This window comes from Nothoprocta perdicaria, unplaced genomic scaffold (genome assembly GCF_003342845.1).
Source record: "Nothoprocta perdicaria isolate Ctin4 unplaced genomic scaffold, notPer1 scaffold_400, whole genome shotgun sequence".
Taxonomy (NCBI): Eukaryota; Metazoa; Chordata; class Aves; order Tinamiformes; family Tinamidae; genus Nothoprocta; species Nothoprocta perdicaria.
This window is the reverse complement of record NW_020455645.1, coordinates 74,548-102,089: the sequence shown is the minus strand read 5'-3', so window position 1 is coordinate 102,089 and position 27,542 is coordinate 74,548. Positions and strand designations below refer to the sequence as shown.

The 27,542-nt window shown below is 55.2% G+C and overlaps 1 protein-coding gene across 1 annotated transcript; it reads right to left on the bottom strand.

Annotated features, from left to right (window-relative positions):
* Window positions 1-366: 366 nt before the first annotated feature.
* LINGO3 (leucine rich repeat and Ig domain containing 3) lies at window positions 367-18,450 on the bottom strand. The gene is made up of 2 exons (XM_026045585.1): window positions 18,399-18,450; window positions 367-2,389 (listed from the first exon to the last, which is right to left on the bottom strand). Exon 2 carries the CDS (start codon window positions 2,353-2,355, stop codon window positions 544-546), a length of 1,812 nt encoding a protein of 603 aa, XP_025901370.1. The 5' UTR covers window positions 2,356-2,389; window positions 18,399-18,450; the 3' UTR covers window positions 367-543.
* Window positions 18,451-27,542: the final 9,092 nt, after the last annotated feature.

Genomic DNA, 27,542 nt, shown 5'->3' with positions numbered 1-27,542 from the left:
ATCGCCCTGACCTGGGCTGTTATTGCTATTGCAGGAGTGTCCCTGGGCCCCCAGGTTAGCAGATGCCAACGAGCTGGCAAGGCAGCAGCCCAGCCCTGGTCGGCTCCGGTCTTGCCAAGGGGGCTCGTAGAGCACTGGGGTCCCCTTGTTGCAGCAGCCTCCCCCAGTGACCCAGTCCTGTGTTGCACCGGAAGACTTTTTCCCTTGGAAATTCAGTATAAAAATTTTTTGGAGGAGGAAAGGAAGAAAGGAAAAGAAAAGAATTTTAAACAATTGCTATTCTTTTTCCAGAGTCTCACAAAAAAAAAAAAAAAAAAAAGGGGGGGGGGAAAAGGGAATCAGGTTTTTCCCCAGGCCCACATGCTGTTCACCACTTTGCTTGAGAAATGCATAGTTGAGACACAAGAACGTTAGCTACATTGGGAGCCCTCGGGGCTGGGACCACCTCTGTGCTGCCTCTGCCCAGCGGGAGGGCAGCCGGGCCCCRTGGCCGGGCGTCCCGTCCTGGATGGACATCAGACAGTGGTTCTCCTTGGGAAAGGCTCATATCATCTTCATGTTGAACTTCCTGGCTCCTCCTTGACCCGTGGTAGTGGTGGGGCCGTCCACCTTACGGAAGGAGTACTCCACGGAGAAGTTGTTCTTGTGTTGCCCCCGGCCCCGGCTCCACACAAAGAGGAGCAGGAAGCAGAAGAGCACCACCCCGAGGAAGGTGATGCAGCCCATGGCCGTGGAGACCAAGATGGTCTTGAGGTCCAGTGTAAACTTTAAGAAGACCTGTGTGTCGTTGTGGGAGGTGTCGTTGAACTCACTGAGGTACAAAGTCCGGTTTGCATACGGGGAGCCATCGGCCGGGTGCCCCTTGACCGTCAGGGTGGCAAAGTAGGTGTCATTGCCTCCGGCATTGCTAGCGATGCAGATGTAGGTGCCGCTGTCTTGGACCTGGGCGAATCGGATCTCCAGCGTGCCCCCTGGCAGCACAACTGCCCGCCCCGTGCTTCTGGTGGTGATCATGCGGTGCTGGGGGGACACCCACATGATGGAGGGGTCTGGCTCACCGTCCGCCCGACATAGGAAGGAGACGGACTGTCCTTCCCGGGCCGTAACGTGCTGCAGCTTCCGGTCCCTGATTTTGGGCTTCTGGCAGGTGAAGTACTCAAAGAGTATGGAGTCCGGGAAGTCGCGCAGGGCATTGCCCTGGATCTCGGGGGGTGAGGAGCACATGGGCTGCTGCCCGTCGAAGTTGAGTGTCTTCCGTCGCTGCAGGATCCAGAGGAGGCGGCAGTCACAGGCCAGTGGGTTCTTGTCCACACGCAGCGTCTCCAGGGTGTTGACAGAGTGGAAGGTGCTCTCCTCCAGCGTGGAGAGGAAGTTGCTGGAAAGGTTGAGGAGACGGATTTGTCTCAGACCAGAGAAAGCCTGTGGCTCCACAGACACCAAGAGAGCGCCCACAATGTGGAGCTCCTGGAGCCGGATTAGGTCTTTAAAGGAGCCCTTCAGCACAGTGCTAATGGGATTGTAGGACAAGTTCAGGTACCTGAGGTACACCAGGTTCCTCAAAGCAGCTGTGGGCACAGCTGTGATGTTTGTGTAGGTGATGGAGAGAGAGGTGAGGTTCAGACCCTGGAAGCTGGTGGGGGAGATGTCCTCCAGCAGTGGCCAGTTGTCGATCTCCAGCTGCAGGAGGTTGTAGAGCTTCTTGAAGTTCTGGTCCTCCAGCGCGGAGATGCTGAGGTGCCGGAGCCGGAGYACCTCCAGATTCTGGAGGTAGGACAATGACTCCGCAGAGATGGAGGTCAGGTTGCATCTCTCGATGGTCAGCTGTTCCAGGCCGAGCAGCCCAGAGAAGGCTCGCTGGGAGATGTACACCAAGTCATTATCGCCTACCTCCAGGCTCTTCAGGTTTCGCAGGTCCTGGAACATGTAGTCCAGCAGGATGACAATTTTGTTCTCACTAATGTCCAGGAGGGTGAGGTTAGTCAGCTTGGTGAAGACCCCTGGAGGGATCAGTTTGAGCTGGTTCCCTCGCAGCCGCAAAGCCTGCAGGTTGAACAGGTTGCTGAAGGCGCCCGGCTCCACATTGGTGATGATGTTCTCACTGAAATCGAGCTCCTCCAGCAAGGGGTACGGGGATAGGTCCCCAGGGTTGAGGCAGCGGATACGGTTCTTGTTGAGCTCCAGGATCTTGGTCTCGGTGGGGATGCCCTCGGGGATGGCGGTGAGCCGCTTGCGATGGCACACGACTGACCTGAGCTGAGGGGCACACTCACAGCGGGCCGGGCAGGCTGGGGCAGTTCTCAGGAAGATCAGGTGGAGGACCAGGACTGGGAGCCAACATGTCATTGTGTAGAGCATGGTCTTATGGGCTCACTACCATTCTCGCGTGCACCTGGAAGGACAAGAGACGTGGTGTGAGCAAATGGGATGAACAAGCCTCACTGCCATTTGGAAAAAAAATAAAAAGGAAACTGAGGCAGAAGCAAAGACAGAGATTTGCAGGTGGATACAAGGCTGAAGACCCCCTATCTCACACCAGCTCCACCGCCATGCATGGCGCCCATTACTCCCGGAAAGTGCTGCTCTCCAGGAGCTAAACTGGTCCAGCCCTTGGCTAAGCAGCGTGATCTCCGTGCTGCCTGACGAGGTGTCCCCAGAGCCTGCGGATGGAGGCGGCTGCATCCGTGATGTTTGTGGTGGGTGGAAGGCAGCGCTTGCACATGCGCCTGTGTGAGCAAAGGAGACCATGCGCATGCTCATGAGAGCATCCCAGGATTCTTCTCTGGAGGTCTTCTCAACCCGCCTGSATGCCACCCTGTGCCCCATGCTCTAGGTGTGCCTGCTTGAGCGGGAAGGTTGGACTAGATGATCTCCAGAGGTCCCTTCCAACCTTGAACATTCTGTGATTCTGTGATAAGAGGGGACTCAACCCACCTGGCTGTGCTGAACATGGCAAAAACAGGGTTAGCGTCACTCCGGCCATCCTGGACCAAGCCAGAGACTCAAGGTGCAAGGTGACTTAGGAGCAAGGAGAAGCAGCCTGAGACTCTGCAAACTTGTGACACAGCACAGACAGCCTCCTGTGGACTCTATGGTTGCCACAGAGGTATCAGGGCTGGTGGCACAGATCCTTCTCTGCCATGGTCCTTTCCTCCAGGCACAGACCATCCTGCTGACRTAACGTCCTGCAGGACGAGAGATACTCCCAGCCACATGCATGGGGTGGCCCTCTGGCCCCAGAATCTTGGAGCCACCCTTGGCAGAGCGGAGATTAGGAAATCTCAATCCTTGTAGATTATGGATTAACACTGACCTTCAGAACTGCAACACACCAGCCTCGCGGCTCAGCGACCGCTGCCCTCCTTCTGGAGGGATAAGCATCTTCCCACCAACTTCCCTTTTCTCAGCTTTCCTCCTCCCTGCTCTCTTTTCCCTTCTTCCCCCGATCCTTGCTGGCAGCTGTGGTACAACGTTCTACAAGCTCTAACTCAGCGCATATGATGGTGGTCAGGCAGGTCCTAGTGGGGACCATCTCCCTGCTACCACATGTCCTGGTGGTGTCTCCTGCCCATCTCCTGATACTAGGGACCTGCTGCGTGTGGCCAAGGCTGGCACATTCGGCAGCAATGCACAGCCAAGGTCTCCCTTATTTTGCAAGAAGGCAAACTGGGGCATGAAGAAGGTAGCTGTTCAAGGTTGGCCCTAGCTACATATTTCAGCTATGGAATGAGCTCAGCAGGTCTCAATCCGGCTCTGAGCTGTGGAAGAACCATACAGGAACTACCCCAATGCACCCGAAARAATAAGAGCCCTCCGCCCCTTTTCCAAGGGTGACTTTGGCACCTGCTTGGAAAGGTGTTTAGGGAGCCTTGCTAAGGACCAACGCTGCTCCTCACTGCCCTTCTTGCAGTGTTTTCACCCCAGGACACTGCTGGGCATGAAGCAGGCGACGGGAATGAGAAACGGAACTACCACCCAGGAGTGGGATTCGCCAAGCAGGCGGAGAAGGTCCCAAGGGCCGGACACGGCAACAGCGACCTGAGGACGGCGTGGCGGGGGCAGAGGTTGGGGCAGCCCTGAAACGACCCCACAGCAAGACGGGGACATCCCTGCAGCTGCGCACGGGGGTGACACGAGGTGCAAAGGGCTCAGCGGGGGACGGGGACCGTCCTCACTCCCTGATGCCTCCATTCCCGCCGCCTTGGAGCCCAGCCTGGGGCACCACGGGGCTCCACTCGACAGGAGCTACCGGTGGTTTCATCTGCCTTGACCGGTGCCCAGGCGGCTCTTGGGCCGAGCGCGAGCGATGCAGAGCCCGAGCTCGGCRGGATGCGCCCAGCTCTGCTTTCCAGCCCTGCTCAAAGCTGCCACCTCAGCGATGGGAATTGATATTTTTAGAACGAAAGACAGGTTGGAGAAAAAAACACCCRGCTCGTTGCCTTTCCTCCTGGTGTAGCTTTTCTTTTTTTTTTCTTTTTTTTTTTAAGGCAATTTTAAAGCAGTTTTACAGACAGCTTCATCAAAAGCCACATGAAGCTTGCTGCCGACACCTTCCATTTACTAACGCTTTCGTGCTGCCCACCTCCCCTATTAGTCACATTTTCAATAACCCATCCGATGCCGGTGCTGGGCTTTCCTATCAAAAGCTGCCGCGAAATCTGGCAGGGGAGTGAAGTGAAGCCACACTCGGGTTCCGGATTTTTTTGGCCAGGCAGGGGCAGGCAGATMCCTCTGCCGTGTTTCCCTGTGCATCCTCGGCCCCTTCTCCTCACCGGGGGCTCGTTCAGCTCCTGTAATGCAGATGTGCCCGGGACGGGTGCCGCGGGGAGGAGCCGGTGCCTGTCCCTGGCCTCGCGTCCCTTCCTTCCCGGTGCTCCCCGTGCTCCCTGGCGCAGCTCCAGGGCAGGTAACTGCATCCCGCTCCCGGAGGCTCCCGCGCCATTTGGCCGGCGAGCTCCTTGATGAAGGGCCCATTGTTTCCTCCRGGAGCCAGGGTGCTGCCCTGGGCAGAGCATCTGTGAAACACGTCCCATGCAGAGATGGAGACCTCCAAAGCCCTCCCAGCCCATGGGCCCAGTGCCACCACCCTGGGTCTCCCTTGGGCCGTAACAACTAGGGCCAGAGAGGCAGCAAGGAGCTGTCAAAATGCCTCGAAGCTTCCCAATAGCTCTGATGTGGCCTCCAGGACACTTTGAGGGTGACATCAGTCACAGTCCAGGGCACCAAAGAGCTCCAGGTGAGTGATGGAGCAGCCGGCGCAAGACAGTGAGTGTTGGTGCCAGCTCAGTCTGGGCCCTTTCCTGCGCTCCTCAGCCCTGGAAAAACATCTCCAGAACGGACCACAGTGCATGGACCACAGTGTCCATTAAGGATAAGCAAGATGTCCCATTGCCTCCCTTCTCCCACCAGACTTGGGTCCAGGAGRTCCTGCTGTGACTGGATGGACACTCTTTCCACAGGTGGAGAACTTGCACTCACCCAGCACCCARCACCCACCCTGCACCCAGCTCCCTRGTGCTCAGAGGCCACCAGCACCCGCTGGTGCGACCAGGACATTGATCTCCCAGCCCAACAGGGCTGTCTGATACCAGGGATACCCTCGGAGTGCAGGGACATTTCCCGGCCTCCCTGTGCTCGCCTTGCAGCGAAGGATGCAATCCCAGAGGCCAATTCCCAGCCCTGATCCTATTACCCAAGCTGAGCAATTCTCTGGCAATAAAGGCACTGCTCAGTGCAATGCAGGAAGCCCGGGAGATTACGTTTTAAAGGCTTTTCTCTGCGCCTTAATTTTGCCACATCTCCTTTTCTCTTCAAGCGAATCAAGCAGCAGAGGGGAACGCATTTGGATTTCTCACACAGCTGCAGGCAGCAAGGAAAGGATTTCGAGCCAGGCTGCATGCTCAAGGAGGCCTCCCTGGCCGTGGTGGGAGAACCTGCKGCTGCGGCCACCACGCTCCGCTGGCAGGCGAGGTTTGGTCCGGGTCTTCCTGGCCCCACAGCAGGACACGCGGCTGGAAAGGACGCGAACGGCCTCATGCAGCTCCTCCTTGCCGGCCTCCGTGCGTGCACGCGCCGCGGCTCCCGGGGAGCCTCACTGTGCGTCCAGCAGCACGTGCCGCCCCGTGGGCCCGGTGCGACGCACGGGCCGTGCGTGACTCGCGTCTGGCCTTGCTCCTCCAAGATGCTGCCTCTCGGGAGCCTGCTGTCAACCGTGTCAAGAGCCATTAGGAGCTCAGGAGAGCTTTGCAGCTCCGTGCTTCCAAATTCAATTTCTCCACTGGGCTTAAAAGGCTCCTTCTCCTTTCTGAACAGCCACCGGTGCACTTACAAATAAGCTGTCGCGTTCATAATGAATGAGCCCTCCGTAACTGCACTCCACTTTTGGTTACTACTCGGGCCACCTGATCCTCTAAACAAAGGTACGTACGTGTTTGGGTTATTTTACCCAGCCGCAGGCAGCGAGGCGACCGAGAGCCGAGGCTCCTGCACTGCACTCCTGTCCAGAGTCATTCCCACTCTGGACACCGGAGCAGAAGACCCACCGGAGCGGAAGCGCTGTCCTGCAGGCACCCAGGAGAGCACTGGGCTGCAGGAGAGCCCGAGGGTCTCAGCGAAACCCATGATGGGCAACTACCAGGTGCACTGCCTGGGCACCCATCTTGCCCGTTCATCCATGAGGACCTCCAGAAGCAGCGTGACCACATCGCAGCCCCAGGGCTGCTTTCAGACACATAGACRCCCGTTACCTTAACTCTGAAGGGGCAGCAAGGGGCTCCAAGCGGATCCCATCCAGCAGACCCGAGTGGAGGAGAACAGCGTCATTTATTAATAGCTCATTATTCTGATATTGCGGCGTTCTCCGGGGCTTGCCTGGTCCCTGGGGAGCAACGCCAATTAAGACTCTACTCGAAGGCCTAGATAGAGGCTCTCCTCTGTGTTGAATTTATTTTTAAAAATAACATGCCCGCTGCACACAGGGATGAGGAATCAAGCCAGGAAAACTCCAAAGCTCAGGGTTTATAGCAGAGTGCAGACACGATCCCACCACACACCAGAGGCCACAGATTTGACAGACAGCAGAAAGCAGGGATCTGCATGTGGCCGTTTAACTTCTGTGCCCCAAGGACACCTGAAGGTCGACCTTGGAGAGCAATCCTCATCCCCTCCAYGACATATTGTCATTGACTCCGTTTCGTCTCAGCATTTCCTGAGATGCGCAGGTCAGCGTGCAGAAGAAACTGCAGGTCTCATATTTCTTGGCTTGCAAATGATCTGAATGCAAATGATCTGGATGGACAGAYGTTAGTTGAAAGTCTGTCCAGATCTGCAGGTGGGTTTTCGCTCCCTTGCACCATCACTTCAATTAAAAAAGGGTTCACAAGGGTTCACAAGGTTCCCTCCCCCTTTAGATGAATGGTGCTTTGGTGACAAGTACTCAGTGCTTCCAATTGCCTCAAAAGTAGCTCCTCTTCAATGGTGGCATCTTTCCTTTCCTGAAGAAAGGCCAGACAACAGGCAGAGAATGACATTTCTAGGTTCTCCTTTCTTGACAACACGAAAGTGCAAGTACTTCAGTCAAAGCAATGTCATGGGTTTTTTCTTCTCTCTAGCTGCAGAATTCAAAAGTGCTTAGACTTTCTTTAAAAAATAACACATCTTTTGCTCAAAATACAGCACCCACTATCTCTCCTTCTCAGGAAGCTTCTTGGGGAATTCGGTACCCAATTCGGACCCAAAGAGGAGGTGATGTGCTTTAAACCAAGTCTGCCAATGCAGCGAACTGCTAAAGCTTTCCCAGGGCTGCCGTGTCCAGCTGCGCCCATTGCAGGCCATAGGCTGGGAAAGACCACGTGGAATGGAGGGACTCCAGAAGAGCCTTGAGAAATCCCCATGTAGGAGGGAAGCAAACAGCGCGGCAGGAGCAATGCGTAGAGCACCAGGTGCTTTGGAACGGCTGATTCCCAAAACACAGCGGTTGTAGAGGAGAATAATGGGTTGATTAATATATTCTTGGACAGTTTGCTCACCAAGAAGACAGCAATTTAATGCTGCGTTGCTACCCCAGCAGCAGCTGGTGGTTTACACAGGTGCATGGCAGCCTCTCCGAMGCATCCCGGCCTGTGATGGACATCCTGGTACGACGCTGTTGTCCCAAGTGYGACTTCTCAGTCACGCTGAGTGCTTGGTTTTGGCTGGGTTTCCCAGTCGGACAGAGAGGCCACATCAAACGAGTCATTCGCTGCCCAAGGGATGAGGGGAAGGGTATTTGCCCTGGCTGTGACCTGTTGAGAGCTTGCTGGGAATGTTAATGGGTGAGCGCTGGACTCATCTGTCAGCAGAAGCTCAGTCCTGGGAGTATCAACTAGATGAGATCTTGATTAACAAGGACATGGATCTGGTTGCATTAAATGGGCTTGATGGCTCATGTGGGACTCAAACCATGCCTCACTGCTGCCACAAGCTTTGGGCAGAGGATGGCAGTGCCAAATACCTAATGTCTTTGCCCAGGTCTCCAAGCAAGTCCATAATGAAACTTCTAAGGGACTTTGCAGCTTGGTACCAGAGAGTCAGCCAAGGTCATTAGTGCTCTGCTAAAGGAGCCAGAATTTGGCTCCTTTCTGCTTCTCCTCCAGACCCACAGGGACAGAGACTACCAAGAGAGCATCTTAGATCTTAGATCATCTATCAACAAGGGGCGGAATGCTSCAGGACTGACGGCTACTGCTTCTTGTAGACAGCAGGAAGCACAGGCTGGTGTCTTGCTCTTCCTACAGCTCGGCTGCAACGTGCCCAGAGCTGGGACGTGCTGCTGGATGTCTATTTTCTCCACACACAGAAGCACACCGAGGCTTGCTTGGAAACCCTCCCTCCTGGCCTTCATCGCCTCATTTGCCGCAGAATAACCCCTCTGTTTGTCCCCAGGCAGGAGGGGACCAGAGAGGCCCTTCATGTTCCCATTTCCATCTGCTGTGGTAGAGGTTTCGGTGGAGGCACAATCTGCACATAAATACGGCCTCTTTGGGGACCCGCTGTGCACTGGCACACGCTTCGGTTGCACCTTGCCAAAAAGCTCCACTTCAAAGGTTTCCATCCCACGGCCAAAATGGTTCTTCTGCCAGTTCATCTGGTCCCATTTCTCCAAGGCTGGCAATTTGCTGGGATGCCCTGGGGGGAATCGCATGGGTTGCTTGGGTGCTGCTGCACCCGTTTGCTCTGCACATGGGTTGAGGTGGCATATGGCCATGGAAAGAGGCGAGGATTAGGCTGTTTGTGGGGATATTTGCACCTAGGGACCAGCTGAGCTTTTAAAAGCTCACCAGGCTCTCACTGTGCTGGGGTAACATCGCCTCTCCCCATCTCTCCCCAATCCATCGGCCAACAAGCCCTGAACTCCCCTTCCTAACTTTGCCTTACTCTCTGCAGAAGAAGTCTTAGCTGCTGTGCAGYGATGAGGGGTCCTTCATAACTCAGCTGGTGTTTATGCCCTTTCAGATCCTGCAAGGATGGGACCCAGGGGCTTCCAAAGGCCACAGCAAGCAGGTCCCTCCCTAGCATCCTGGTGGCATTGCGAGCTGAGGAAGGCACGAGGCGTTGTGCTCCCAAATGTTCCCAGGGACCTCGCGGGACACCTCCTCCTGTCCTCAGGCTTCTGCTTCGAGACTCGTGGCGCTGTAGGAACCAGACTTGATGCTTTTCGGGTGGGGGGCACAGACCCTGCCTTTAGCATCCTGCCTCTGCCCTTGGCCAGGGCAGTGCTGCACGTCAGAGYAAGGCCACAGGCTCCAGACCACCTGCAACCAGCCCAAAGGCTCTGCTTCAGAACAGGCTCRGGTAAAATGCTGCAAACCGAAACATGGTGGGAATTCCCACCCCGAGGGACACRGTTCTGTGCTGCGGCTGGAAGTCTCTACTGCAGGTTCCCTTTAAAGGGCTGAATTGCAAAGCGTCAAGCGCACAGGCTGCGACACAGCAGATGCTGCGGCGGGAGGCTTTACCACACYGAGATATTAATGAAAACATGACCAATTCCAGGTCATTCATTTCTGCAAAGTGAATGGGATTAGCAAATCCGGGCCGGGAAGCACGTGGGAGATGCCAGGGATTAGAGCAGGACACAAGAGGCCCTGCCCAGATGGGCAGCAGGAACGGATGCCTTCCCAGGCTCCCGCACTCCAAGGGGAAAGGAGCATGTAGGGAGCAATTAGAGCCCCTCAGCACCCCGCAGATCTCCATCAAGGAGTCAAGGAACAAGAGCCTCCCATACCCTTATCTCCTGYCCCCCAACTCCCATCTTTATTCAAGAGCATCAGAGGAACAGCCGACCCACCAGACTTGCACCCAGCGARCATGTGCCACTGGGCGAGATGAAGAGTCCAGCTTCTAGCTTCCATGGACCTTGCTCAGCTCCAGAAGTGCCCTTGGGAAGCCCACAGGCAATAGATGCACTTCATGTTGCACCTCCATCTGCTCCATTCCTGGTCCAGAATCACTTCTTCCCTGCTTGGGCTGAGCACAGAGCAGAGCCACATGTTCAAAGAGGTGCCATCATGAGACCTTTTCTTTGCACCCAAGGGGAAGATGCATGTGGGGAAGGATTAACAAGAGCAGTTTTCTGCTGCTCTTATAATCACCCTACACCCCATCCCTGGAGTGTCTCCTTTCCTCTTAGATTTCCAAATCCATCCTCCTTCCTCAACATTGCAGCCGAGGGGAGTCCTGCTTTGCATATGGCTATTGGCACCCCCAAGACAGGCCCTTGCTGGGACACTAACCCTTGCAGCAGCCTCAYGCCTGGTGCTGCAGGGCACACGGCTGCCCGCTCGCAACCCGCTGCAGCRCCCCAAGGAAGCCCTGGATCCCCTCCAAGGTCTCCGTGTGCCTTCAAGCCTCTACTCCAAATGCCTCACTGCCTTTCCTGCCCTATGGAGAAGCTTCATCTTCATAAGGGCCCAGCATGTACGTCCCCATGGGCTGTAATGTGGCCTTCAGGTCCAGCAACCAAAGCAATCCTGAACTTGGTCCCATCAGAGAAGGTACCGGCATGGCTTTGAAGCATGGGGGTAGCCCCATCTTGCTGCACGTGTGTAGCACGAGAGTATCAGTGGGCACAGACCCCACCAGACAGACTCCAGGGAGACCTTTCCTACCACCAGCAACATCCTCCCGGCTCCTCAAGAGCCTCTGTTTCTGTCCCCCATTTTACCCTATGTCCCAGGGGTTTTACTCTATATCCAAGCTCCTATCTAATGCCGGTAAYGCTGATACTTCACACCAGTGTCTGCATCCCCCTAAGCACAGACAAGCCTAGCACAAATTCACGGAAAATTTATTTTAATAAGATACTGTATTGCAGCACTGGGGGGAAAAAAAGCAGCAAAAAATGTTAATTTTCCACGCACTTTCTACACGGCTTCTTGTGCTGTCTACCATTTCCTGGCCATGTTCTCTTCTTAATTAAAAGCCCTAGGAAGCCGTGTGCCATCTACTAACACTGATGACAGACTGAGATAGGAGACGTCACGTGTAGCTACGGACCGTAACCTATCTGCTGCCTGCGTGCGAGCGCGGAGCCTCCCGAGCCTCCCACGGCCTCGAGCTTCGGGCAAGGTGGCTGCAAATGCTCCTCTTCCCCATCGTGTAGATGAGGCCACCTCTCCTGCGCCYGTGACCTGCCACCCTTGCCCGCTTGGCGAAGGGCTCCGCGGAGGTAGCAGCAGGTCTCTGCACCTGATCGGGGCAGCAGAAACGCCACTGCTCACGCTGGGGAGCGGAGGAGATTAAATCAGAGCTGCAACACAAGGCAAAGAGACAGAACGCCCAGAGGGTCGAAGGAGGCCAGTGATTTTCCCCGCGCGTTGCTCCGACGAGACAAGAATGATCGGGCAATTAGCAAACGGAGCGTGAGAATAATCCAGCTGGAGCAGAGAGCGGGAGAGCACAGGAGGTAGAAATGAAGAAAATCAATCACCAAATCTAATGGAGAATTATCTAACGGAGAATTATTCCTAATCCTATCAGAATCTGGCTGGGAAACAAATTCTCCTGTCTCTGCGCCTCCAGAAATTGTTTTTTTCTTTTTCTAGGTCATTTCATTTGCAGGCTGTGCTTGCCTGCACGAAGAGAGGTTGGGCAGGTGGGATGCTGAAGGGAAGAGGAAAAGAGCAAGGGGTGAACCCCAAAGTCGAGAGGCAGCATGGGGGCTGGAGGAGCCTTTTCTGGGCAGTCCTGGAGCTCCTGGATTCTCCTCTGGACTCGCCCAGTGGAGGCACCACATTGGTTCCCACAGAAGCCAGACAGAGCAAACATCACTGCCTACCTTCTCCAGGRAGGTTCTGCTAAAGAATCTGCTCGGAGCACATGCAGACCTTGGGGATTCTTGGAGCGAACTCATTGCACAGTTGATGGCTGTGGCAGCAGGTCAGACGGCTTCACACCTCCTCCGGTTACTCCACAGCTCCCACCTTCCTCGACACATTTTCCTTCTCTGTCACCTCTCTCCGCCATCTCATCTCGCTGGGAGATTCATGTGGGCAAAAGCTCCCATGAGACTTGCCTGTCCCAATCTAACACATGAGACTTGCCTGTCCCACCAAACGGGATCACAACCCACTCGAAATTGCTCAGACAGAGATAGATTTTACTGAGAACTTACAGAAACAGGGAGAGAAAGCAGGAGATCAGAGATGGCTGTATGAGGAGACACGTTCCTCCTGGGGCACTGCAAACAATGCCCCTAAGCATGACTTGAAGGGACTGCTTAAAAACATGAAGACCTTATATAGCAGTGAGTTATTTTGGTGAGTGACAGCTGCAGCATCTTATGACTTTCCCCCTGCTAAACAGCCCCAGGTCTAGGCGCCAGCCAAGACCATGCTAGAGCAGTAAGACTGCACAAGCCTTCAACGGAGCCAAGCTTTACACTTTCTACCTAGCRAAGCCCACGAACAACGTCCTCAACAACCAGGACCACACAGGAGGCTCCTCTTCCCTTTYACATGGAAACTCCCCAGCCCTCACAACTGATGAGAAAACCCAGAATCACGGATTCCCTAATGAGCTAAGACACCAAGGAAGAAACTCCAAAGAAGTCACTGCTTATTTTTAGAGATAACCTCATGATTCTTGAGCACGTGGACAAGTCAACACTGCGCAGGCAGCCACAGACTGGCTGCAATCTGTTTTTCTTCTTGATAGACGTTATGTCTGAATCTCTATCTCCACAAGATGCTCCCGTGAGAGAAGACATTTAGATACGACCACAACTTCCAGCATTTCATAAAGGTCAATGCATGTGCTAGAGAATGAAGCGCAGAACCTATTGATAGGCAACTGGGACTTTGGGGAGGTAGTTAATATTCCATGAGCATCTTTATTTCTTCACTAAAGTGAATGACAACTCTAAAATGAGTTCTGGGGAGCAGAAAAGGTGGGGTGCTATACTTGGATCCCAACCCAGGGAGCTAGACTAAGCCACTTTTTTTCTCCATCTGCAACTGAATCTGAACTGTTACTGTGAAATCTTTGCTGACAGCAAAACTGACTTGAATCTGAACAATTTCAACAACTGTTGGTCCGTGTTGTAACGATGGTATTGCTGACTTTGACTCTCTCCGCCTTCAACTGGGCCCAAAATTTTCTTGCTGCAAGTTATTCTCCTAGCATGTACTAGAAAACACTCCTATCGAATTTGGTTTTAGGTGGTGCAAGTTTCAATTGCACAAGCAGTGCTCAAAAATCTTCTTTTGGCACCAGAGATTAAAAGGTGCAGCTGGGTCCCATAGCCAAAGCTTACCAAAATGATGCCCACAGTGGCCTTGGTGGCGCAGAGAGGAAAGGCTCCCACTGAGAGCCTCCCAGATGCGCAACCAGAGCTCGTTTCTAGGGAGTCCCAGCAAGTCTCTACAGCACAATGAGAACTTCTAATTCCTGAAGGCACTTCACCATCTCCGGCTGCATCCTRGTGTTGTATAACAGGACTCTTCTTGGATAGTTTGCCAAAAATTTCCAGTGGCCTTATCTGCTTTGGCATTGTGGTATCCTTGTCAAAGTTTCTGTTCAAAGAGGAAACCAAACGCTGTGAAAATCAAGGAGTATGTTCAGAGGGTGGTCAGAGTCCAAGAAACTCCATGTATAAMACATTTGTCTTCTTCCTCTTCCACCAGTTTGCAAATTAGGGCTCCAGCTTTTGGCCACGCTCATATTTCTCCCCTCCTTGCACTGCCTCAGCCTTGGTGCCCTTATATAGTGTGACCCGGCTGAGGAGCAGGAGCAATCTGAACCCCGCCAAGAAACATCCTCAAAACCCCCTGGCATCTGTCATGTTTTCTTTTAAAGTCACCCTCCGCAATGTTGCTGAGAGATTTGCAAAACACAAGCCCATAACAGCCCTGGCAAGGGACAGAAAACATGTTCCTTCCTCTGTAACCGCTTCCCTTCCCTGTCTTCTGACAGAATCACAGAATCATTATGGTTGGGAAAGATCTTCAAGATCATCAACCTATCACCACCATGCCTCTCTCTTGAAAGGGAGGTCCCTCTACTTGTTTATCTCCCTCTCTTCATCTCCAGACAGCGCTGATGGATGTTGATGGTCTTCTCCAAACCACTTAGCCCTCCTCTTGGTCTCCCTCTCCGATTTGGGCCCACACATGAGTATCTCGGCTCTGTTCAGTCTCCTAAGCAAGACTCCTGCCAGCCTCCCCAGGGCACTTCTGCACCCGGGAAATTGTGCCCACAATGGGACATTGTTGTAGATGGTCCATGATGGGGCACTTACCAAAGCTGGGCACTTAGCAAACACATGCCGTGCTTGCCCAAAGTCATGTGGAACAGGGTGGATGGACCCAGTGGACCCTGTAGAAGCAGGACATCCCTAGGCTGAAYATAGAATATTCAAGGTTGGAAGGGACCTCTAGAGATCGTCTAGTCCAACCTTCCCACTCAAGCAGGGACTTAGAGCATGCACTTAGAGCATGGGGCACAGGGCGGCATCCAGGTGGGTTTTGGAGACCTCCAGAGAAGGAGACTCCCCAGCCTCCCTGGGCAGCCTGTTCCACTGCTCTGTCGCCCTCACAGGAAAGAAGTTCCTCCTCACCTGGAGATGGAACTTCTTGTGTTTCAATTTATACCCATTGCCCCTTGTCCTGTCACTGGCCACCACTGAGAAGAGCTTGGCCCCTTCCTCCCCACACTCCCCCTTCATGAACGTATACATGTTGATCAGATCCCCTCTCAGCCTTCTTTTCTCAAAGAGCTGCTCTGTSCCTGGCTGATCACAGTCGACGCTGGGACACCTGCCACGTTCAGAGCATCTTGTTGTCCCATGAGAACATCACCTGCAGTGGTATCCAGCTCCAAGCAGGACGTGCCCCATTGTCACGYGCTTCCCCAGGGAGAGGTCCCTGTCCCTTCACTCCTCTCACCCGGGGTGCTACAGGCGGCTTCAGAATAAATGGAAGAGAGGAGCAGGATGATTAATAATCATAACAGTAAAGCATACGCCGTAATTATCCACCTTTCAGAAAAGATGATTAATGACACTGCTCGGGGGCGTGCGGAGCACTCGGTCTTGCACAGATTCATGCTCACTTTCCTGGCCCCAAACGCACTGGGGAAACAAGAGCCAGGTCTGGGTCTGGTCAGCCCATCCAGGAAATTCCCTCCCTGCAATTCCTGATTTTGCCCATGGGGAAGCTGCTTCCTCATAGGCTTTGCTCCAGCAAAGAGCCTCCTTCGGCCACCTGGTCCAGCCCTCATTAGGTCAGCTCGTCCCTGTTAGTTCATTAAACCCAGCACCCCGAGGTGATGGATGCCTCTGTTCCAGCCGCCTGCACTGGATCCCTGGCCGAAGTCTGCTGCTGATTCCTTCGTGGAAGCACTGGAGTGATGTGAGCTGCTGTGCAGGCACATCCCGGCCCTGGCCTCCACAGAGGCTCAAACRGGGCAGCTTTGACCCTAAGGAAGGATCCTGCTCTCACGGGGAGCTGTGACCCATGGGCAGGAGGGTGCCAGGTTGCTCAGGGCACCCTGGGGGGCAGCCGCCCCACAGCTTGGCCCCGGCTGGCGGGGACGGAGGGTGTGAGGGCAAGGAGGGGATGGCAGGAGAGGCGCAGGGGGCTCCGGCAGAGGCCYGGGGAAGGGCAGCTCACGCTGCTCACAGCCCGGCGCTGCCCACGCGCCGCGGCCAGCAGGCAGATCACAGGATCACCCAATGTCCAAGSTTGGAAGGGACCTCTAGGGATCATCTAGTCCAACCTTCCTGCTCCAGCAGGGACACCCASAGCACGGGGCACAGGGCGGCATCCAGGYGGGTTTGGAGACCTCCAGAGAAGGAGACTCCCCAGCCTCCCTGGGCAGCCTGTGCCAGRGCTYGGGCACCCTCACAGTMAAGAAGTTCCTCCTCAKGTGGAGATGGMRCTGCCTGGRTTTCAACTTACACCCATTGCCCCTTGTCCTGTCACTGGCCACCACCGAGAAGAGCTTGGCCCCTTCCTCCCTAYATTCCCTCTTCGTGCAGTTATACATGTTGATCAGATCCCCTCTCAGCCTWCTCTTCTCCACGCTGAACAGGCCCAACTCMCTCGGTCTCTCCTCATACGAGAGATAATCGTCGGACGCATCACTGCGGAGGGGCTAATCCGCCCCGACGGCTGCATCCGTGGGCAGCGCGAGCAGCCTCACAGGCCAGACTGATGGACAGATGTCCGGCTGGGGACAGCAGACGGGATGGAGCCGCGTACGGGAAGGGCCCTGCTGCAGCAGGAGCGCTCGGCTTCCCGCAGGCCAACGGGCTCCGGGAGCAGCGGCGAATGCTCCCCACGGAGACACGGGGACGGGAGGGTGGACGCTGCAGACCTCCCACCACCGCTCTGGAAAACGCTGCTCAGCAGCAATCCCAGGGGAGGGACAAGCRGAGCAAGAGCCTTCCCGAGCCACCCGCCTTTTGGCTCTGCTCAGCATCCATCCGGGCCTGAAGGCATTTTTTAAGACTTGGCTACAGCTGTTGCATCTGAAATTTTATCACCATCCCAATTATAATCACAGGAGCAGCTGGCAAAGAAAGCAAAAAAAAAAAAGCCATTACGGGGTGAAATAGTGCTTGACATCACATTATATCCCCTCGTCCTGCTAGGCAGGAGCAAGACTGAACTCCCTCTGCTTTAATGAGTTGCCAAGGGGAGTGGGGGACTGAAGATGCTCCTGTAGTGTTGAGTGCCATGGACAGGAGAGTCCAAATCCAGCATATCCAGGCAACAAAACCCCCGCCTGGCACCTGCCAGCCCCCCAAACCTGCCCCATGCCTGGGAAATGGGGAAGAAAGCGGCGCACGATGCAAAGCAGCAAGATGAGGAGCTGCCCTTGGCTCCTCAGCCCATTCCCACAGCGCAGGAGCTGCTCAGGAGCGAGACACATGGCACAGGGCACGACGGCTTGGGGGCATCAGCTGTGGCTGCAGCATCAGGAGAGCATCTCCCTTCCCATCTGCAGTCCCCAGAAGGCTCCCAGGAAGCAGAAACCTCCCTGGAGAGGAAGAAGAGATGGGTTCAGGAGGGGATGGAGAGAGGGCTTTGCTCAGGGCTGCAGATTGAGCATGGTTGGAAGCTGCATCCTGGCTCTCCAAGCCCATTGAGCATGGCTGGAAGCTGCATCCTGGCTCTCCAAGCCCTTTGCCCATGCCTGGAGCAGCGCCTGGGGCCAGGCAGATTTGTCTGCCCTTTCTGCACCCAGGCAGCAATTGCATCCCAAACCTTTCCGAGGAACATCAGCCGCTGCCGGATGCAGCGCCGGGGCGCAAACACTCAGCACAAGGCTGCGGGTTGTCACCTTTGTGGGTGCCAGGAGCTGAGCGGGGCCACCGTCCCTCTGCCCTGTGAGCCCGTATCATTTCCCTCCTGGCCTGGCACCTTGACAGTGTGGAAAGGGCAAAGCCCCTCGGCTCTGCCTTTGCTCCCGCCGTCCTGGGCCTGCATGAGCTGGGCTGTCCGGCTCCCAACCCCCCGTCCAGCTCCGCGGAACCCCCCAGCACAGCCGGGCTGCAGGGGCCATCCCTCCTCCGTCCTCCCRGGGCGACGCCAGCCGGGCTCCCTGTGCCCAGCAACCTCGGAGCTGAACACGAGCAACATCTCACCCATGTTACTCCTCGCGCCATTGGGGGACGTGGCCACGGCGAGAAATTTCTCAGCTGCTACATGGAATAAACGCCCCGACCGCAGGCACAGTGGTGCAAGCACCTAGAGCTGCCAGGAGGAGCGAGGCGGGAGCACAGGGAGCTCGTGCCACCAAGCAGCGACGGCAACAAGCTCGGAACGAGCTGCCTTTCCAGTGGCCCAGCAGCAAAAGCACCGGAGAGGCTGAGCTCCACCTCAGCCCCTCGGAGGACCAAGCAGCACCCCGGCACTCACCCTTGCGCAGCTCCGGCTCCGCGTCGGCATCGGGCTCTGCRGGGGCATCCGCGGGTGGGCGGTTTAAGGGGCAGAGCGCCCTGCACATCCAGCCACGGCTCCTCTGCATAAAACAGCACAAGGAGACCGCAAATTACTTTTCCAGACCGCAGCGTGCAGCACAAAAAGACACCCCGGGCCCCAGGTCGGGACGCGCGGGCACCATCCCAGAGGGAGGAAGCAGCCTCAGCCTCGCTCCGGCCGGACGCGTGATCCCGATGCCGCCAGTGCCTCTTTACACAACACTTTGCACCTGGCAGGGTCCCCTTACGCACAGAGAGCGGCCGGGTCCGGCCCCAGCAGCGCCCGGCRCTGGGACGGAGCGAGGGGCTGCACAGGCAGCAGCTCCACATGGGAACGGCGGCATCTCCCCAGCGGATCCTCCCGAGGGCTCTTCGGGAGCCCTCCTGTTCGGCCAGCGTTTGGATCCAAGCCAGGCTTTGCAAGCAAAGGTGCTGCTGGCTGAAGACCCGCCCCCAACCCCTCATCCCACATCCCAGGGGACCCAGCGGGGATTTGCCGGGATGCTTGCAGCTCCGATGACTGGCACATATGGATATGAATGTTCCAGGGAATGCTCTTGCTGCAGCTTTCCTAAAGCATTTTGAACTCTTTGGATCAAACTAAAGTTTAATTTGCCTGCAACAAAGACAGAGAATTTTAATTGCTCCTTTTTTTTTTTTTTTTTTTTTTTTTCTGGGGAATAATAAATGGTCCCAGATCTAAGGTCTACGCCTGCACAGGGATGTTACGGATCAGCAGCTGCTGCAGCTGAGGAAGAGGCGGCCTTGCTCCAATGCCCAGGGCTGGACGCACCGTCGCTCCCCCCTGCATCTGCCCCCTCCCATCTGCCACAGGCTGCCCAAGGGCAGAAGCAACCAGGGAGGTTAATTCCCTGCTCAGAAAATGCTTGAGGAGCCTTAGCCAAAGCTGCTTTCCCAGGGATTTGCAGCAGGATGGCAGGGAAACAGAGACCTGGCTCCGAAGCAGYAGTCAGACTTGGTAGCACGCGGTGCCAAGCCCATCAGTGCTAATGGGAGACATCCCTGCACCTGGGCAGCAAGACCTGGAGCCCAGCGTGGTGGCACCTTCCTGCATGGGCAGCGTGTCCTCCTGCAGCTGCCCTGGCCTCTCCCCATGGCCTTGGCTCCATCGGGCCGCCACGCAGGGAAGGACAAGAGGCCATCTTCCTTGGTGACCTCCTCCAGCAGGTCCATCCCGTCCCTGAAGAAATGCCCGAGTCCACAGCACTCCAGCCAACCTAGCATTGCTCCAGAAAGCCATCACTACCTGCAGAACAAAAACCGGAGGGTTTCTACCAAATCCCCAAGAGCTGCGAGCGGTGGGGACAGGAGCTCCTGGCTGAAGGATGGCACCAGGGCAAGGTGGCCACGCTGCCGTCCGAAACCAGCCCCACAGAGCCCACCGGGACAAATCTGGCTCCGGTGGTGAGTGCTGGGGGGCAAAGTACTGCTTGCATGCTGCAATATAATTATTGCAACCATAAGAYTATATTGCAATATAGTTACTGCAACGTAATTATTACAAGGTGCAGGTTCCAATAGAATTCCAATAAGCCGAGCTCATGGCCGGCACCAGAAGACCTTCTTCTCGCCCACGTGGAGGGCGAACAGCCGCCTTTTCCAGCTGCCCCTCGGCAGCAACACTGCGATATTGCCGCTCACACTCTCCACAGTTCGCTGCATCCTCCCCCAGGGCTGCCTCTTTGCCCTCTGTGGCACGGACACGTGCAGCAAATGAAGCTCGTGCAGCACGAACGCGTCTGCAAGCGGTGCACAACGCTAAATATGAGAGAAGACCCGGTGCTTAAAATAAAAGCACTACCCAAAGCAATGCCCACATGGAGGCGAATGACCCAGAAAGAGCCCGCTGCCCTCGCTGCGCGCCCAGCACCTGCATGTAGGCGACAGGCTTGGCGATGCCCACAGCAGCTACAATATGATGCAATATGGACAGTGTTCTGTCGGGAGAATTAAGCCAGCGTGCATAAATTGAGGGATTACAGCACTCACAGCGTCGAGGCATCACTACCTGCTCCAGCTACGCACTGCTGGTACCTGCCAACTGGGAGGAGCTTTGGCAATGCCCAAATAACATGATAATGGGGAAAATTGGTTTTGTGTTGAGGCCACATGCGTGGTGCATCTTTGTGCGTTGCTGGGAAGCAGCCGCTGGGAACGTTGGGGCGTTTCCATGCCCAAGTTGAGCCCAAGCACGAGAGAGCAGCTCTGCTGGCTCTTCACGACAGCCAGGGCTCAGCTGCTGCGGAGACATGATGCAAAACGTGCTATGGATCCCAGGAACCTGCATATGCCCATATATTTACCATAGTCATGCTGAAACTGAGCTGTGGCAAACCCAGCGATTTTCAAAAGCTGCTCAACTCCCTGCTCTTAGCAGCCCTTTCTGCTCCCTGCAAATCCTTCACCTCCAGACCTGGTTACAACAAGGCATGGCATTTAGGCTCAGTTTAAGGGTGAACACCTGGGGCTGGCCCGTTAACCACCCGCAGCYGTTATTTGAACCTGTCATTCCCATCCATCTGAAGGACTGGGGTCTCGATTGGTGTTCTTGGCATTTATTTTTGGCAACTCTCACATCACTTAGCAACCTCAATTTCAGGTTACTTAAGTTTTTTGTCTGTGGAGGCATGATAATTTCAGCTACTTGCGCAATGGGACCTGCGAGCATGCTAATAAAGTGGATTAAAAATGTCTTTTGGTTCTCATGTACCAAACTGAAATCTCTTCCTGACACTCCTGGTTTCAGTGATGTCAGAGCACACTGCACTGTCTGGCCTTTATTCTTTCTGAACTTGTATTTTAATGCTTTTCTTAAGCAACTTGCTCAAAGCCACRCAGGTGGATGAACAGGGAATCGAATCTCCTCTCTCTGGCTAATGCACAGGATCAGCCTCTCTGTTGAGAAGGATGAACTGCAGATTCTGAGCCTGGGATCATCTCAGAGAGGAAATTACGCAGCCTATCTCAAAGCCAAAGGACAAAGAGGACCCACTTGTCTTTTGAAATCATCAGATATTTTTCCTTTTAGAAAACCAGACCATGATGTCCCACTCTATGGTGCCGCCTTTTAATTTCCTCGTATCTCTGGGCTGAGGTCTTCTCGGGAAGGAACATCTCTTGGCACACAAATACCGCACKGGCTGGAGCCTGGAGCCCAGGAAGGCAGCAAATCCACAGCCGATACCCCAAAGGCAACGAGCCCGCAGCTCTCTGGCACTCCAGCAGTCTCATTGCACCAAGCAGAACCTGCTGCTTGAAGCTGGAGGACAAATCCAACTGCTTCCAGGGGCATGGCCCCACATGAGGACCCACTGGCTTCCACCAGCCTGGCCCTGAGTGCAGCCTTGAGCTGCTTTCATTGCATCCATCACGCAGCAGCAGCACTGTGTCGCTGGGATCGGGGATAAAGGAGCTTGAAGCAGTAAGCCCAAGACTTTCRCTCATTAGTATAATTACTGTCAAAGTTCCTGGCTGGTCAGGCTGCTGCCTGACCTTTTAGTTATGGAAATGTGAACAACCAACATTACTTGGGCACGTTGCAGGCTATTCATCTGAACAGCTTCAGCACATTCATGGACCAATACACTGGAGATGTGCTGGAGGCATCAGTCACAGCCATGACAGGTAGGGAAAGAGGCCCAGAAACGCCCAGGACCATTGGCTGCCCAACGACACATGTCAAAGAGCCTCAACTTGTCCCTCAGGTACCCCAAAGCATGGACAGGTCTGACCAACCTCTCTCCCTAAAAGCCACGGCAAGTTGCCTATGAGTGAGTCTCACGTGGTACCCAAGATAAGCCTCCCCACGCCAAGCAGAGCAGACATCTCACCGGCCTCCTAGTCCTCCTCCTAGCTAAGAAATACCTCTTTTTCCCTGTGAAAAACTTTGCAGCACCTTATTCACCTTATTTAACATGTGCTCCCCAAATGATCTCTGATTAACACAACAACCTGCTTGGCATGGGGACCAGCAGAAAGGACACTGCCTTTCTCTGGACTCCAGTAAGAGACCAAAGGCTACGTCTTGGTGTCAGCCATGTGCATGAGCATGTGGATTAATGAAGGCAGGTTTTTTTTTTCCCCCCTCCATTTGTCACACTTAGTTAATACCCTGGCTTCTGCAAAAAGGTCACAATTTAGATGTCATTTATGTCACTTCATCTTCAGCTCGCAATTGCAGGGTCTTGTTCAGTTTCCACTCCTAATTACCGCTCAATTACAGCAGTCCTACTCCAACCTATTGGTAGGTTATGGACCAAAGTCAYATCCTGCTGAAAAAAAACAGAGTCAGATTTGGGGGATTTCAGCAGCTCCAAATCCCTCCTGAAGAGTTAAGAATTAGAGGGGATGGGYTCGGTGTTACAGAGTGAAGGGAAAAGCTCCTTCAGCCTTGGGGCAGGTGCCCTGCAGCCTGAAGAGCCTGCACTGAGGATGCTACTCCAAGTGGAACCCTAGGGGAACGAGCATGTGTCCCCCAGCATCCAGAGCACATCCGTGGAGCTGGGAAAGGGTTAGAGCTGAAGGGACCATCCATGGAACCCCAGCTGGGTCTTCATGTTGGATATGCGCCTTAAGCAACTGGCCTGAGATGAACCAGTTCCCACTGGCAGCACAAAGGGACCCAGATGGACTTTCCTTCAAATGAGATTTAAATGAAACAACACAAAATAGCTCATTTTGGCTCTATTGCTCTATTGAAGAGTGCTCGGAGCACTGAGGAAAACCAAGACTTGGTGACCCTTTGGTSAAGGGTGACGCAGGAGCCCAACGTGCTCTCCCTTTGTTCCTCCTGGTGCACCAGGGCAGCCCCGCAAAGCCAGGCTAGCACGGGCAGTGAGACAGCAGCACGTCCCCGAGGTCTGGCGCAGAGAAGCATCGCTCCRTGTGCTGGTGCAGGTGCTCATGGTGCTGCTCTGAGCGCAGAACTGGGATTGGGGACGGCTTTCCCATCCTTGCTCCAATGCGAACAGAGAATCAGGCTCTGAGAATTCAATACCACTTGCCTCCCTCTCTCCTCCTTTCTCCCACCAAAGGGAAACAAAACCACACAYCTAATTTCCCTATTGCTGTAGAGACCTAACAGAGTCACTGCAGAGGCTCAGCTGGTTGAGATTGGGTGCCCACATTGCCCCCAAGCCATTTGGATCCCATTTGATCTAGTGCCCCAGGCCAATGCTCCATTTTGCAACTGGAATGCCTTTTCTCAAAGCACCCTTTAGTTCACAATAATTCTGGGCTGCCCTCGGCTCGGTTTTAGCGCTGAACACCCTCTTTTTTACTGGTTTCTCTAGGCTACAACTAGCTGACCTGACAGTTTGCAAACGATGAATCTCCTCTCTACASCATGCCAGCCTGTGGACACGGTCCCCTCTCCACCCGGCTGGATTTCACACTGGCAGGCTGCTCTTGCTCTGCCCAGATGTGGGCAGATGTTTTACTTTTGGACTCTACGGGCTGCAGAGAGGGGGTGTTCGCTCTTCAAGCACACGGTCCTGCGAGCCCAGGAGGACACGTCTGGCATGGGGCTAGGGCACACACAGCCAAACCGCTCGGGCTCCAACCAAGGAGGACCACAAGGATGATATTTCYTCTTGATGCTCTTCTATTAAGAACATGCCCTTCCTTTGACTTAAATATTTTCCCTGCTCCTTTCCAAGAACCGCCTTTRTTTCTCTCCACCTCCCTCTAGGAAYAGGATCTAGRAGAAATGATGAATTTTTAATAAGAGGGAGGGTTGAGAAGGAGGAGACCCTCGGGCAATGATTTAAAGCAGCGGTCTATTAAAAAAACCCATTGCTGTGAAAGCGCACGTTAGGGAAAAATCAACCTCCGAGCTCTGACTTGCAGCCCTAGAGCTGCTGCCAAAGCAACCGCGTGTCCCCAGCCCCGGCAGGAGGAGCAGGGGGGACCACTCCAAAGCCACGCAAGGCAGGAGAAGATGCCACACGTAAAGCAGTAATAACTAAGGGCAAAGRCAAAAGGAGAGTCCGTAAAGCTCGGGAAAGGAGGACTCCCTGCGTTACTCCCGCTCCACAGAGACGGAGGTAGGGGCCCCGAGGGACAAGGAYGTCCCCTCCTCCGCGTGCGCGGCCCTTCTGGCCCCAGCCCCCAGATCACACGGCTCAACCTAAATATAGTCACCGGTCTCCTTTCCTTGCAGACGCAACCGGTGCTCCGGGTGAAAGTCCTTTCCCATGAACTCACTGTTGCTTAATAAAGCGTAAACCCTCCGAGACCTTGATAGGGGCTCTGTCATCTGCATTCTCGGCCACGCTTGCTCCTCTCCGCTACAGCAGCCGCCCGCTGCTTTTGCGGCTGACGCAGTGGGATCCGATCGAGGAGCTTCGGTGCTGGCAAGGCCGACCGAAGCTGAAGAGCCACAGGCTGCTTGCAAAACCTCCCAGGCTGCAAGGGCTCCCTCGGCTGGGAAGTGGGTGCTGGGAGCTGCTGAGCTTTCCATGMCGGGAGTACGGGAAGCTTTAGGTGCCTGCAGCATGGGATTTCATTTAGCGGCATGGAAAAGCACCGCTTGGCACGATGATGAATTCCCCCCACTCACACCAGGGTCCTCTACGTGACTGCAAAGACGGGYACCTTCCCCTCAACCGAGCTCGGTGGGCGCTGACAGGCGCTCGGACACGACGCAGCCCCGTAGGAGACCACGGCGACGACGCTGCAGCCGTCGCGGGAGCTCACGGGCATCAGCAGCACATTTCCTGCCACACGAGCACATCCTATTTGGACATTCTGGGGAGATGAGTGTTTTTTTGTCATGTCCTGTTCCCTGACAGAGATGCTGATGGCCGGTTTGTGCACAGAAGCCTGCCCTGGCATTGGGGTGCAGACACAGTGCCGGCAGGTTGGGGGATGCACTGAATGTGTTCTCCTGGGACCTCTGGCAGTGCTGGGAGCCGAGCACGGCTGAAGCGTTTGCTTCATCTTGCAAGGCAAACCCCACATAAACACTTCCAAAATAGCCTCCTGTAAAAGTCAACTGATGAGGCCTGAAGTCGAGTCCCTGCTCCCGYCACAGCCTGCGAGCCAGGGCGGCTCTCGTTACCTTTTCCAAAGACTCTCACGGATTTTAGGGCCACTCGCTTCCATCCACTCCACACCAGCCTTCGCCCAACGCAAGGAATGGGCCACCCACTACCTGGTCATGTCAAGGAAGCTCCGGGCCAAATGCACGAGTCGGACAGGCTACATCCACTCCAGCGGCATCGATCCTGAGCCTTTAAATGACGAGCGCAAATAGATCCAGACCCCGCTGCCCTTCTGTGCAACCAGCCTCCAAACTAGATGTGCAATTCGGAGCACCGCTCCGAGGGGAAATTGCAGCAATTAGTTAAGGGAGCAGTAGACAGGCATGTTATGGTGTAAGGATAATGKTGCTGATATGTTGCTGAGCAGAGGCTGAGGTGGAGGAGAGAAGGAAAGCCCTGTGGTCTAAAGGGTTTGTTTGCATCGCGTTTCCCGCCCGAGCACAGTGCTTCTGGGGGCGGGATGCAGCTGGATGGGACTTGCTCCCTTGTTTCCAGCCCACAGGGCCAAGGAGGATGATGAAGGAGAAGCAAAGGGCAGAATTGTGGGATGCAAAGCTATGAGGCACCCCTTGAAGCCCCTGAGAGCACATCAGGCCCGGGCATCACTCAAAGCGGTTATAGCGCGGAGCAGGAAAAAGGGCTCAGCCTGGACCGGGAGAGGGGCAGCAACCAAAGAGTTTTGTGCATGTTAAACATTTCTCAGCCCAACAACCCACTCTGGCCCTGGCTTTAAAGACACAGGTGAACACATCGCACTGAGCAGCCACTTGGCTTCCTGCAAGCTGCTGTCCCCATTTTTAATTTTTTTTTTTTTTTTTTGAGGGAGAGATCTGCATGAACTTTCCCTTCCAGAGCCACCAAGACCCCGGAGGCAGGGAGAGCAGAGCGCCACGTCTGCAGCCAAGCCTGAGCCACGAAAACAAGCATCAAGTGGGAGCTGGAGAGGCCCKGGCTGCTGCTTGCCCAGGGCCACCCAGCATCCCGGACCTGCTGCCCAGTCCAAGCTCTCTGGGGGCTCTTTGCTTCGAGGATGAGAGCTTGAGCTTCGGGCACCACTAGTCTGAGCGTCCAAACATTAGCCCGTACAAGCACTTGCCATGATCTACCCACAACCCTTTCCCCCTTTCTGCCCCCTGCCAAGCCATTGACTGTGCACACATTTTGCATGTGCTCCTGCCTGTTGTGATTATCTTCTCGCTTCCCGTTTGCTCTTTTTTCCCCATCCCTAAAGCCAGCTCAGAACAAGACAAACGCGCCAGCAGCTGCTCCCCTGCAATAGCTGCTCTGCGTGAGGAGTGCGCGGGGAATTAGAGCACCTTTTGGCAGATTTTAGCTCAATCCACTTCGCAAGTGGATTAGGAAACTGGCACCAAAGTCTGCCGAATCGGGAGGAGGAAGAGGCAGGCTGCTATTCTGGAGCTATTGCTATTCGCGAGCGGAGCCGCGTCTGCTGCGATTGCTGCCTGCTCCATTTCCCTGCAAAATCCAGCCCTGGTAACACTCGCATTTAAATCAGCCCCAGGATTTTTGACAGGAGAAGTCATCCGGCCCTAAAAACAGGTTGGGGAGAGAGTCAAGGGGAGCAGGGCCCTGGGGCAGCAAGGAGCAAGACCCTGCAGGACTCAGGGGGAAACAGGACTGGCAGGAGACGTGCAAGACCCTTCCTTGCACCTGGAGGTGCTCAGAGCTCCGGGGGCTCCATCACGGGGCTGTGAGGACCATGGGCCGTGGTGACAGCGGCAGCCACACTGCGGGAACCCGGCACTCCGGAGCGCAGCAGCCGAGGGCAGGGGTGAGTGATGGAGGATGGAGCGGGGCACGTCCAGCTCCAAGGCATCCCCTAGGACCAACACGGTGCGTTTCGGTCCCGGAGCGTCTGAGCCGAGAGCACCAAGGGTGACAGACCGAGAGCCCCCGCCACGAGCCCCTGTCCCCGCGGGGGGGATGGAGGGGCCCTGGCAGCCGCCGCGGGCGGCAGCGGAACCGCAGGGCGGGCGCGGGGCTCCGCGCAGACCCCG